General features: G+C 35.3%; 1 protein-coding gene across 1 annotated transcript; it reads left to right on the forward strand.

Annotated features, from left to right (window-relative positions):
• Window positions 1-2,551: 2,551 nt before the first annotated feature.
• Window positions 2,552-14,038, forward strand: LOC114712861 (cocosin 1-like). Its single transcript, XM_028897426.1, has 3 exons — window positions 2,552-2,770; window positions 2,858-3,590; window positions 13,643-14,038. The coding sequence occupies exons 1-3, from the start codon at window positions 2,575-2,577 to the stop codon at window positions 13,761-13,763; spliced, it is 1,050 nt and encodes a 349-aa protein (XP_028753259.1). The 5' UTR covers window positions 2,552-2,574; the 3' UTR covers window positions 13,764-14,038.
• The last annotated feature ends 59 nt before the right edge of the window (window positions 14,039-14,097 follow it).

The following is a 14,097-nucleotide window of genomic DNA, read 5'->3' on the forward strand; positions in this document are numbered from 1 at the left end:
TCTTATATTAAAAATCAAAGGTATTCCTCTAGTCCTAAATATAAGACTTATTTTATAGTGCAAATTGTACAATAAAATGGGTTTTATATTCAGGATCAGAGGGATTAATACACAATGGATCTTATACTTAAAATTGGAGGAGTATATTAGGGTCATGCAGTTTGGCCCAAATTATATTAAGTATCTCTTTAAATTTTAATTAAGCATGATACTGTATGTTGGACTTTTTATGACCATAATGAATACGTGAATACGCCAGTTCTACTTGAGAGGTGAAGAATGATTAAAAAAAACCAAATTAATATTCACGATATCTTTTTTTCTTAATCTTATGGTAGTACTTCATTAGTCCTTTAACATAAGTCCCAGTTTTTACATTTCTACATTCAAATTTTTAGGCGTAATCAATGCATGTTCCCAAAAACACCCCTTATATGGGAAATCTAAATTAAAAAGTTGCAATAACAAATGAATAGCATGAATATCTGTTATTATTTCTAGTATTGAAATTTTTCATTATATACTATTTAGTTATTATAAAAAATTTTAGTGATTATATTCTTTTCTTAAAATTTTATAGTAATGATAAATTCTCGTCAATATATACCGACCCTATTTGATTTTGACTATTGAACTAGCTAGTTAAATGGTGAAGATCATATGTCATGCTTTGTGAGATTTTTTTTAGTCAAAACAAAGTGCAAATTATAAAATCACCAAAAAGATATAACTAAAAATTAGTTAAGTTTATTATTTACAACAAATATATGTCAAACTTTTAAGAATATCCTTTTCTAAACATGTATATTGTAACTAAATGAGAACTCTCTTGTTACATGCAATTAATAAGAATATTCTGAAAAAAAATTAAAAATTTATGATGTAAAGTGATTGAGGTATTATATTTAAGATTAAAGTGATTAATTCCTTATCTGGCTCTAATATTTAGGATTGGAGGTAGTAAGAAATTTATTGATTATAAGTTATCTATATATAGACCATAGATTTATATAGATAAAACTAATAGAATATTTTTCTAATAAACGAAATTCCGGCGAGCCTTGGCAAATTAATTGATAATAAAAAAGAAAATCTCTTTTCTACCTTTCCTGTCAATTTAGGCTCTAAAAAAGCTATCAAATGCTTTATTTTTTTTTAGGCCAAAGCTTTATTTTCTATTTTTACCTCTTATTAATGTACTTTTTTTTTTGGGCCAAACTCTTATTAATGTATCTATTAATGGTCAAATAGCTTACCTAAAAAACAAGCTAGTCCTGATGAGCTCTTCCATGATCATAAGCAATAATCTTCAAATCAAATTTCTTTCAATTGCATTTTCTTCTTGAATACAATAAAAAGATAACTGATTTGAGACTTGTACGTATGCAGGAAGGATCTTTCAACATAACTTGGAACTTCTCACAAACAAGAATATCCAACTATATATACTCTCCTATCTTTCAATGAATAATGTATTTAAAGATCCAAGCAATGGTTATCTTATTTATGACTTAATGGGTATCTTGTAAGAAATATGTATTGTCTTTTTTAAAATACCTTTATTAATCATGTGTATTACGTAGAACTATCATTTGATAAAATATTTAACATGTGTAATTACTATAAGGATTATGTTTGAGAAAAATATACAAATATAAAAGATAAAATAGATTGAGGTTTAATATTTAGGATCATATTGAGAGTCAAACTAGTTTTTATATTAAGGATTGGAGTATTACCTTTAAACAAAATTAGATAATTATATGATTATCTTATTTAAGTTAACTAACGCAAAAAGTGTCTCGTACGAAAATGTCACTGATTACACTTACCATCCCGTTGCAACAACTGGTGCAGAAGGATTGATGCAAAAATTTTATTTTGCGCTAGTGTATTATCAAATTATGTATATAATTAACTATTTACCAAATCATTTTCAAATTGTTCACTTCAGGCACGTTAAAATGCTGTAGAACAGCAAGATCAATTATATCTTGTCCTTCAAAGGTCTGAACACTTCCATGTGACATTGCATTATTGAAATAAAAATTCCATTTCTCTTTGGTCAAATGAAAACATTTATGATATGACGTGCATTTTGGGACAAACATAAAAGAAAATAACGATATTAGTGATATCTTCAGATGAGAAAAATCATAAAGTGAGGCAAAGATGAAGACAAAAACTAGTCCTTTTACATCAATCTGTGATTAAGATTTACCGTCGGTGTCTAACAAATGGGAATTTCAACCAAAAAAAAGTTAGGGATCACGCATATTTCAAAGAAAAAAAAAAAGGCCTGTGCATGGCTCTATCTATAAAGCACTCGCCTTTGGCTCTGTAATAAAAACCCATAACTTGTACCTCTCACTGCCATTTTTCCTCCAAAACAAGGTACCTCTCCCTCTTCCTCTTCTTCTTCTCTTCTCTCTCTCACTCTCTCTCTGTGACTTTATGTTCCTGATAAAGAGTTATTAAGAGAAACAGTTAGAAAGAATATTCATTGTCTCTATACATTTTCACTGAAAGTGTTTAAATTTTTCTCGTTTGGCGGAAACCAATTAGAGAAAGCAAATGGAGATGGACTTAACACCCCAGAAGGCGGTACCCATGTTTGAAGGAGATGGTGGATCTTACTACTTATGGCCACCTTCTCAGGTACCTGCTCTGGCTAGCAACAGCGTTGGTGCTAGTCGATTTGTTCTTCAACCTCAAGGCTTTGCTCTCCCTCACTATGCAGATTCTTCCAAAATTGGCTATGTCCTCCGAGGTAGCTTAAGAACTTTGTATCTGTATATATAAGCATTCACCCTTTTATATCAATATGTTAACCTTAAAGTTTTGATCTTGAACGCAGGAACTGATGGCGTAGCTGGGATGGTGCTCCCAAACGCTGATAAAGAGGTCGTTTTGGGGCTGAAGAAAGGAGATGTAATCCCAGTACCTTTGGGAGCACTCTCATGGTGGTTCAACAATGGAGATTCTGAACTGATCATAGAGTTTCTGGGTGAAACATCTCAGGCTTATGTTCCTGGGCAGTTCACTTACTTCTTTCTTAGTGGAACTCAAGGAATTATGGGCGGCTTTTCCTCTGAGGTCATAACCAAAGCTTACAATTTGAACAACAAAGAAGCAAACAAACTCACAAAGAGCCAACAAGGAGCTTTGATCATTAAGCTTCAGAAAGGCCAACACAAAATGCCAGAACCCCAGATGGACAAGACCAAACAGATGGTATACAACATTGATTCTGCAGAACCAGACCATGGGATCAAAAATAATGGAGGGTTGGTCAAAACTTTGACTGACTTAGATTTCCCTTTTGTTGGAGATGTTGGGCTGAGTGTGATCAGAGTGAAGCTTGAACCTAATGCTGTTAAGGCACCACAATATCTAACCAACCCTGCAGTTCAATTGATTTATGTTGCTAGAGGAAGCGGGAAGATTGAGATTGTGGGGTTGAAAGGCAAGCTTGTGTTGGAATATAAAGTTGAAGCTGGTCATTTAACTGTTGTGCCTAAGTTGTTTGTGGCTGCACAGATTGCTGGCGAAGATGGAATGGAGTTCTACTCTATCGTCACAACAAAAAAGTGAGTTCATCTCTTCTAATACTAAAGTGAACGATGACCTGTTTGGATTTGCTTGTGATAATAAGTACTTATAAACACTTTTATGTAAGCCACACTACAAAAAAAATATGTCAATTATAGTGGTTAAAGTGACACATTTCTAGCGGTTCTAACCGCAACAAATAACATTTGTAGCGGTTAACAAAACCGCTAGAAAACCAGGCGCAAGAAAAAATTTCTAGCGGTTACGGCAACCGCTACACAGCATGGTCAAAACGCTAGAGAATTTCTAGCGGTTCATAACCGCTAGAAAATGCTTAAAGGAAAAAAATTTCTAGCGGTTTTATAACTGCTAGAAACATTCTAAGTCAAATCTCATTTTGCCGAGAATTAAATAATTTCATTAGCGTGCCAAAATTTCTAGCGGTTATAGAACCGCTAGAAATTTCTGGGAAATTAAATTTTCCCGCCAATTAAATTTTTGGAATGGCGCCAAAAAAATTTTCTAACGGTTTGAACCGCTAGAAATTTTGGCGCAAAATTTAAATTTCATGAAATATTTGTAGCGGTTTTGAACCGCTAGAAATTTTTACCGTGCCAGAAAAAAAATTTGTGGTTTTTCATATTATAATTTTACAAACCATTAAATAAATTATGTTGAAGAATTTTTGTTAATTTGTATAATTAGTAATATGTTACATTTTATATATTTAAATTTTGTAATAAACAATATGTAATTAAATTATGAGTGTGTCAAAAGAAGTGAATTTAATTTAATAAGATAATTGAATTGAATATTTAATAAGATAGTTGAATTGAAGATGAGATAGTTTGTAATATTGAACCTATAGTGTTAAGTTGAGGAGTATTTGAATCAGTTGAGGAGGGTATGACAAGTGTGAAGAAGAAAAATCTGAAAGAAAAGGAGAAATAAATATGTTAGTAAATTTTAAGTAAAAACAAATAAAAGATACAATGAATTATAAAATAAAATTCACTTACCATACAGTAAAGAGAAAGAAACCACCATATGAGAGAGTAAGAAAAAAAGAGAGAATTATGAAGAAGAATAGGAGAGGAAAGAAAAGAGATGGAGTAAATGAATGTAGAGAAGATATGATATTTATAGAGATCAGCGACACATTTGTAGCGGTGTTTTTGTAGCGTTTTATTGCATTTTGTAGCTGTTAGTCATTTTCTAGCGTATACCTAACCGCTAGTATTTTGTAGCGGTTATATTTGTAGCGGTTAATAACCGCTACAAATTATAATTTTGTATAATAAATTTGTAGCGGTTATGTAACCGCTACAATTTTTTTAAAAAAAAATCTGTACGAATTTTAATTTATACATATGTATTTGTAGCGGTTAATAACCGCTACAAATTAGAATTCTGTATAATAAATTTTAATTTATACATATGTATTTGTAGCGGTTATGTAACCGCTATAAATTTTTTTTATTTTTAAAAAATCTGTACGAATTTTAATTTATACATATGTATTTATAGACGGAAAATTTTTTTAATAATAAAAATTTTGGATGCTGCTATTCTCCATTATCATCCGGCCTGAAAGGACACATTTTAAAAAAATTTGTTAAATTTATAATGTATTTGGAAAAAATTAGTAATTAGTAGTTAATTATTTAAATAATTTAAGAAAAGACGTGTACCTGATAATTGGCAAATCATCATCTCCTTGAGGAAAGAAGTCTTTGAAATTCGAGGGTTGGAAGGGTTCACTGTCGTAAATAATGTCACCATCACCCATATCATAAAGATCCCGTGGCTTGAGGTGAACGACCATATTCCAGTCTTTATGTTTCTCCTCCTCGACATAGTAAATTTGGTGTGCCTCAGAAGCAAGGATATATGGCTCATCATCTTCAGATGCCCCCGTATGAATAAGTTTAGAGAAATTAACTGAGGTGATGCCCAAATGGTCAGTAGCGAGTCCCTGTGAAGTTGTCGTATTTGCCCAGGAGCACTTGAACAGTGTCACAGTGAAAAGCTGGTAACTCAACTCAATAATGTCAATTAGCTTTCCATAGTAAGTGACGCCTCCAAAGCGCATATCGCCATCACTACTGCTAGCATAACATCTCGTTCCGAATGTCCCGCAAACTCCAGAGTTTTGTGTGAGCAATCCCTGATCACGTCCAACCGTACAGAACTTGAAGCCGTCGACATTGCACGCGGTAAACCTTCGTGCATGGTCTAACGGACCGAGAAAAAGAGCTTTGAATTCATCTGTGTATGGGCTGTTGTCATTACGTATTCGACGTGTAAACCAACTGGGAAACTCTTTGTGGACTCTTTTATCAATGTCAGCAGAACGCGCATGCCCCCGTAGCTGACGCCTGAGGTAACTCCTAAACTCACTACAGTAAAGTGTAATTTGTTAGAAGAGTCAGTAAGAAACAAATATAAAGTGTAAAAGCTAGTGAGCTTATATGATATATATACTTACTGCATGAAGGGTTCAACTTGGCTGCAATTTATCAAAACGTGTCTGTGTGCCTGGAGTTTCTCTGTAGGAGTGAGTCTGAAGAATTCATATCCTCCAACTGGTTTCCCAACAGGAGGAAATAAAGTTGACGTGGAAGGACCAGGAGGAGAATCATCTACGCGACGCGAGCGGTTAAAAGATGTCTCCATGTCATCAAAGTACCTTGAACAGAAAGTTAGGACCTCATCTTCGGAATAACCTTCTGCTATTGACCCCTCAGGCCATGCCTTATTCCTAACATATGATTTTAATTTTTCCAAGTACCTATAAGTTAAAATTGCATTAATAATTACGAGTAAATGAAAGAACAATATGAAATTTAAAGAGGCGAGAATAAAAGATACTCTAGTACCTCTCTATAGGGTACATCTATCGATAGTGAACTGGGCCAGCAACCTTTGCTTCTCGAACAAGGTGGACAGTCAAGTGAACCATAACAGTAAAGAATGATGGAGGAAATATCATCTCCAAGTGACAAAGTGTAAGAATAATTTTATTTTGCAGCTGATCAAGCTCTTTCGCTATCAAGACCTTCACACACAACTTCTTGAAAAATGAACATAATTCTACTAAAACCACTGATACATCAGAAGGAAGTGTGTTTTTCAAGGCCAATGGAAGTAACTGTTGCATAAGAACATGAGAGTCATGACTTTTCAACCTAGTAACCTTTCGAGCCTGCAGATCGATACACCTTGAGATGTTGCTAGAATATCCATCTGGTACTTTTACGTTCTTCAACGTCGAGAGGAAGATATCCTTGTTCTGCTTTGTCAAGGTGAATTTAGCTGGTTGAAACTTGTCGTTTTCATCAGGCCAAGCCTCTTCACGAATTCCCCAGGCCCGTAAATCTTTTCTAGCTGCGAGATGGTCTTTGGACTTTCCAGCTTCATTGATCAACGTATATAGCACATTATCGCACACATTTTTTTCAATGTGCATAACATCCAAACTGTGTCGTAGCAAATTAGATTCCCAATAAAGAAGAGTGAAAAATATGCTTCTCTTCCGCCATTGCATAGGTTGCGTATCAGATGTCCCACGAGATCGTCGTCCCAATCGTTCGGGATCCACACTCTTACCAAACTCGACATTAACATCTTCTAACTGCCGCAAAATATCCATACCAGACAAAGTAACAGGAGGATCTCTCTTCTCCTATTTCCCATCAAAGCGAATCCGTTGCAATCTAAGTCTGTGCTTGGAATCAAGAAACCGTCGATGTCCTATGAAGCACCACTTGCGACTGTGTGGAAGGCGACATGGCACAGAATCAAAATTGCACTCAGGACAGGCCAACCCAGTATGCACATTCTAGCCAGACAAAGTTCCCAAACCGGGAAAATCACTTATTGTCCACATCAAGGCTGCACGGAGATTGAATAGTTGCTTGTCATGTAAGTCATATGCCTCAACATCATTCGTCCATAGGTCGATCAATTCGTGTATCAACGGTTGTAGGTATACGTCAATATCATTTCCTGGTGCTTTCTTGCCAGGAATGATCATGGAAAGCAAAAAAAAGCTCTGCTTCATGCACATCCAAGGTGGTGAATTGTATAGAATTAACACCACCGGCCAGATACTGTAACTTGTGCTCATGTTTCCGAAGGGATTGAAACCATCGGTTGCCAATGCAAGACGTACATTTCTAGGATCATTGGCAAAGTCTGGAAATTTCGCATCAAATGCTTTCCACGCCTCCGAGTCTCGTGGGTGCCTTAACCTACCATCTAGATTTTCCTCAGTCGCATGCCACCTCATGTGCTGAGCCATTTTTGATGATATATACATTCTTTGCAACCGTGGTTTCAAAGGAAAGTATCTAAGAAAATAATATATTAAAAATTTAAAATACCGAATATTTAAATACTAAATATCGACTCAATTTAAAAAAATTGATGACATAATCAATAGTTTTAAGAATTTCAAATATCGAATATTTAGAGACGGAACAAGTAACACACTGTAATAATTTGTACCTGAGAATTTTGGCCGGTTTCTTCTTTTGCTTCTTATCCTTCCGTACCGACTTATAGCGTGACGTCTTGCATCTCGTACAAATCTCTTTGTTGGCATCATCTCCCCAGTATAGCATACAGTCGTTTGGGCATGCATCTATCTTCTTATAGTTCAAGCCAAACTTGTTAATAATCTTTTTTGCTTCGTAAAAAGATGGAGGGAATTCAGCTTAGGGGAAAGCATCTCCCAGTAATTCTAGCAACATGGACATTGCCTTGTCAGTCATACCGCACAAGCATTTGATGTGATACAGCCTCACCAAGAATGACAACTTTGAATACTTTGTGCACCCAAAATAAAGAGGCTTGTCAGCTTCGGTCATGAGGTCAAAAAATTCCCGAGCAGTTTCGTTTCTTAGAAACTCCGGTTGAGGTCCCTCTACTTCATCTTCATTGGGATTCGGGCTTTCGTGAACACCAAAAGCATCACGCACAGCATCATTCACGGCATCGGCTTCATCCACTCGAACTCCCATCCGTGAAATTACTGGAACTGACTCAGCACCCATATCTAGCCGTTCCCCATGTAGTTGCCAAAATACATACTCTCGCGGAAAGGGCTTAAAGATTAAATGTTCTCTAACAATATCTTTAGGATGCTACTTTTTGAAATTACATTTAGGACAGGGACACTGAATCTTACCATTTACGGCAGCATTGGCGAAAGCAAAATCCAAGAAATAGTTTAGACCAGCCAAGTATTGCGGAGTCGACCGGTACAAGTTGATCCACGAATTATCCATCACTAATATTGCTCAAATTTCGTGAAAATATGACACAGGAAGCTCAAAGAGAAGTTAAAATGGAATTCAGTTGAAGTGCTTCAGCTTATAAAGGAGGCTGCCAACGAAGTGGAACGGTCATTTTTTTGTAGCGGTTACAAAACCGCTACAAATTTGTAGCGGTTTTAACGGAAATTTTCATTTTCTAGCGGTTATTAACCGCTAGAAATTCAAAATATCAGTTACAAACCGATAGAAATTTCTAGCGGTTTTAACGGGAATTTTATTTCCAACGGTTTTGACATTTCTAGCGGTTATTTATAATTTTCTAGCGGTTTTGTAACCGCTAGAAAAGTTTCGGTTGTTTCAAAACCAGATGAGATTAGGTTGAATTTTCTAGCGATTTTAGAACCGCTAGAAATATTTCGCCTTGATTTTCTTGCGGTTTATTAACCGCTAGAAATTATATTATTTTTAAATATTAAATATAAATACTGCGCAATAAATTAATAACATTACAAAAATAAATATTTATTAAATTAATATTTAATTATAGAATTATTTTGGTTAATTAACATGTTTAACGTGTTTAATAAATTGTAATGTTCATGTTGTAATAAATAAATAAATATTTCAATATTAATTAATACTTGACATAAATAAAATTATAGAAATAAATAAATAAAGTAAACAAATAAATATAAAATTTAAATAAATATCTAAATTCTGAGTAAAATCATAAAATCAAAATTCTAATAAAATCCGATACAATGAAAGCAAGATAAATCATGGGTGAGGGGTAGAAGCAGCATCATCGTGATCATCCTCCGCTGGATCCTCCGGCTGGGGGTGGGCAGGCCGCTCAACCTGCTAGGACTGGAATGGCGGATGGGGGGGTAGGGGCGGGACTGGTAGCAGGCGTAGGTCGGGGATCTCTGGAATTGAGATGTTTGGAGCCATACTGACCACCACATGACGCATAGTCGTAGCAGCTGCCAAGAGCTGGTCAAGCTGCTCTTGGAACTGAGCATCACGCTCCTGCAGCTGACAATCACGCTCCTCGATCCTGGCCCCCACCCTGGCCTCGATGCTGGCCTCTAACTCTTGTTTGAGCTCCTCTCGCAACTCCTTTGAGGATGAGGAACCCGGCCGCTTCGCTCTCGCACTTGCCTGAGAGCTCCTGGCAGTATATGAAGGGCCAGCGCCACTTGAGTGGGGCAACCTAGTCGGTGTAGGTCCAAGCCCAAGCCCGCTAACTCGACCAGGGTGCTACGGCCGGCCACGACCCGCTAAAAGTGAGGCGGTGGGGTCCAAGGCAGACCCCTGAGACTCACGCAACTCAGTATCGACCTGAGTCATCCGTGCCTACCAAAATTAATATAAAGAAGTTAATTATAATATAATGATATTTACACTGTGATATTATATTAATATTTAATTTATTACTTACTGCTATCTCCTCAACCTCATCCAACGCACGCCCGTCTCGAGGTCTATACACCATCGGCCACATCTCGCCATAAGTGGCCGTGTATCCCCTCTCCTGCCGTATCTTTTCCCTCTGTAAATGAAACCAAAGAAATAATTAGTTACAAATTAAATACATATACATATTTAATAAATTTATTTCAAGTACTCACAATCTCGTCATAAGTTATCGCAAAGCTCCTGCATCCAGTCCTATGACGTATCGTCTGATGCCTGACGCTCCCAGCATTTCTCCTAGAAAGAGCCTGAAGCAAAATGTAAAAAAATTAAATTAAATCAGTCAAGTCGGATAAAAAATAAAGAAATTATAATTAATACAATATTATCATACCATCTGGTCAGCCGTCATCCTAAAATAGACGTAACTGGACCAGTCTTGCTCTGGGACTCCACCAGGTACATCTGCCAGTATCTCCTGGAGGGGCCTCGTCCCGTCACCTTTCTTCTCCCTCCATAGGTCGGCCCTCCTGTTCTTCCATGCCATCCCAAGCCTCTTGATCGTGTCAGCCCTCAACTCCTCCCCCAGAATAAATTTACTCTATGATTAAAATAATAAATTAACTAAATAACAAATTATAAACAAACAATTAAACAATTTCAATAAAAATATTTAGTTTTTAACTAATTTAAAAATATTATAAATAAAATATAAATTATATCAAAAACAAATAATAATTAAACAATTAAGTAATTTAAATGAAAAAATATTTTTACTCAACTAAATTTAAAATTATTATAAGTAATAAATTAATGAAATCAATAACAAATTATTTTCATTTAACTACTTTTAAATAATTTAAATAAAAAATATATATTCATTTAACTACTTTTAAAAATATTATAAATAACAAACAAATTAAATAAATAAAAAATTATAATCAAACAATTAAATTATTTGAAAAAAATATATAATCATTTATTTAAATTAAAAAAATTATAAATAACAATTTTATATTACCTTCATCATTTCCCAACCTTGCTGCTTCTTCTCTGAGGTGATCTTCTTCCAGTCCTGCACGTAGATGGGGAACAGCGTCCACTGCTGACCAAGGAGGCGCACGTACTTGTTGTACAACTGGCCACCTTTTTTCATCGGTTGGCCCAACTCATTGAGCGGCACAACCACTCGTCTGCTCGTCATCATCGACAGCTCTCTGGCTGTCAGCCTCCTATAGGACCTGTTCCCCTCAGTGTCTGCAAAATTTAATTAAGAAATAAATTATATATCAATGAATTAATTCAATTTCTATATAAATTAAATACTTATCAAAATTTAAAAAAGTTAAATAAATACTTACCGACAAATTCCACCTCAAAACCAGCCTGACGTCTGGGAGCAGGACGCTGCGCAGCCTGGGGGTTCTCATTCCCCTGATCCTGCTCCTCCTCCTCCTCTTCGTTAGCAGCATCAGCATCAGCATGAGGTTGCTCATCCCCAGTAAAATGAGCCTCCTCAGTCCGCTCAATATCATCCTGCTCCATAAAACTGAGGATATCCTCCTCGCTGAGATCGTAGTCATGAATGCTGGGGAATGGCTCACCAGCATCATGATGATCCTCACTGGGTCCAGCTCTCTCAGGATCAACTGGCTCCTTCCCTGGCCGACGACTCATCCTAATAACAACAGATAGTAATTATTTATAAATAAAATAAAAAGAAAAATTATTTATAAGCCACAACATAATAAATTAAATAAAATAAAACATAAAAATAAAAATTATCTATCAATAAATTACTACTTCTACCTGAAAATAAGGATTTGCAACTAAACCAGAACTCGGATATATTTTGTGGAGAAAATTCAGCAGAGCTTCGCTTCCTGAACGATTGAAGAAGTGAAAGTGAAGGGGGGTATATATAGGCCGAGCATTTCTACCGGTTTATGTAGAAACCGCTAGAAATTTCTAGCGGTTTGGGAAAAATCGCTATAAAGCCTAACGGTCACCAACCCATTTACCGCACCTCGGGAATTTACAGAAATTTCTAGCGGTTCATGTAAAAAGAAATTACTAGCGCAAACCGCTAGAAATTACTCTCTCTCGGTTTCTCTGCATTGCAACGGTCACATAAAAACTCCTCGGGAAATTAAAAAGTTTCTAGCGGTTCATGTGTTAACCGCTAGAAATGTTCCTAATCTAGCGGTTTATTGGCCCGAACCGCTAGAAAATAAACACTACAATTTTGGCGCCAAGTTCCCGCCAAACCCCGGGAAATTTTCTAGCTCTGAATTTCTAGCGATTAGGTTATAACCGCTAGAAATATGCGGGCAATGGTCAAAGCGTCGCTAATTTGCAGCGGTTTTTCTTAAAACCGCTAGAAATGTTGGAGTTTCTAGCGGTTTTGCTTGAACCGCTAGAAATGTTCCGCTGCTAACTCAACATTTTCTTGTAGTGCCAATACAAAGCTCCCCTCACATGCTTATCTCATATCACGTAAATCATAATTGAAAAGTTGCTTTTAGATCTTATATGCTTGATGTTTGGGAAGTATCAGAAGTGTTTCTGAAAAGCACTTTTCCGCAAATCAAGATAAATTTCTCTACATCTTTACTTCGTATAAAAACGCTTTTAAAATCATGGTTTTGATTCTATCTAAATACTTCGATAATTATGTTTCACAATCCACCTTTTGGTCTATAAGTAGGATGGGTCAAAAACTCACCCAAATAACTAAAATTTTTTTTCCCCAAAATATACTTGTGAGCTAAATAAGCTGCTTTTTCTACTATTAAATCGCGAAACCAAAGAAAGCCTTGAAAGATCCAACCACAGTTCCAAACAGTTTTCCTCTTTTATAAAAACACATGTCGCATTTGAAAATTCAAAACATATACTATCTTTGGTCCTTAATATAACACCCTGTTAATTGATTTTTATTTTGGTCATAAATATAAGAACCCAACCCACTTTGTCTCTCATATTTATATGTATTTTTTTTCAAAGTGGCCCTTCTAATAATAATAGTTCTAGTCAATACACTTGATTAGTAAGAATATTTTAGGAAAAACAACACCTATTTAGGACAAATAACTAACTCAACTTACTTCCTTACTCTCTTCAAATTAGTCAACTGGCTTTTATAATTAGGACTGGAGGTAGTATAATAAGAACATCACATTGGTTATATGAATCACGCAGCATATCTATTAACAATTAGCTCTTTGGATATGTCATTCACTAAAAAACTTCATTAAATGACTTCAAATATCTTTCTCAATTATATATATAATTAATAGCAAGTTCTATTATGTACAAATTATGAACTATACAGTTCCTCAGATATTAATATTTTCCAATTATTATCATATTCATGTCAATTGAATTATTTGCAGGCCTGTGTTTGAAGAGTTAGCAGGGAAGCCGTCAATATGGGAGGCCATGTCTCCTCAAGTGCTAGAAGTGGCTCTCAATGTGGATTCTGATTTTGTGAAACCCTTCTTGTCCAATAACTAGGATTGAAGCCACAAATCTCAATAATTAATTGAATTGTGTCTTTTAATTTTCAAAGAAGACAAGGGCGTGATTTGTGTGATTCCAGTAAGAGTCAGAATAAAATTTACTCAAAATATTTGAGCAAGTTTTAGAAGTGAATGGAGTTTTCATTTGCATATTATATATATTTCAGCAAAACTCAATAAATGTTTATGCTTGTTTCCAAATAAAGATAAGTACTATATGTACATGCGATGGTTTCAGTTGAATATATAATATCTAGTTTATTTTATTTGTTAAATATTGGAAGTAGAAGTTGTAAATATTTACAATCTTAGAGAAATAAAAAATAAAG

Source organism: Neltuma alba, unplaced genomic scaffold (assembly GCF_004799145.2).
Source record: "Neltuma alba isolate B1F8T4 unplaced genomic scaffold, ASM479914v2 tig00011398_pilon, whole genome shotgun sequence".
In the NCBI taxonomy this organism is placed as follows: domain Eukaryota; kingdom Viridiplantae; phylum Streptophyta; class Magnoliopsida; order Fabales; family Fabaceae; genus Neltuma; species Neltuma alba.

Bases quoted from the DNA above. Each gene is read 5' to 3' on its own strand.
- LOC114712861 (XM_028897426.1), top strand. From the start codon at position 2,575: ATGGAGATGGACTTAACACCCCAGAAGGCGGTACCCATGTTTGAAGGA. The intron at 2,771-2,857 runs GTAGCTTAAGAA...TCTTGAACGCAG, and splicing joins AATTGGCTATGTCCTCCGAG to GAACTGATGGCGTAGCTGGG. The intron at 3,591-13,642 runs GTGAGTTCATCT...AATTATTTGCAG, and splicing joins TCTATCGTCACAACAAAAAA to GCCTGTGTTTGAAGAGTTAG.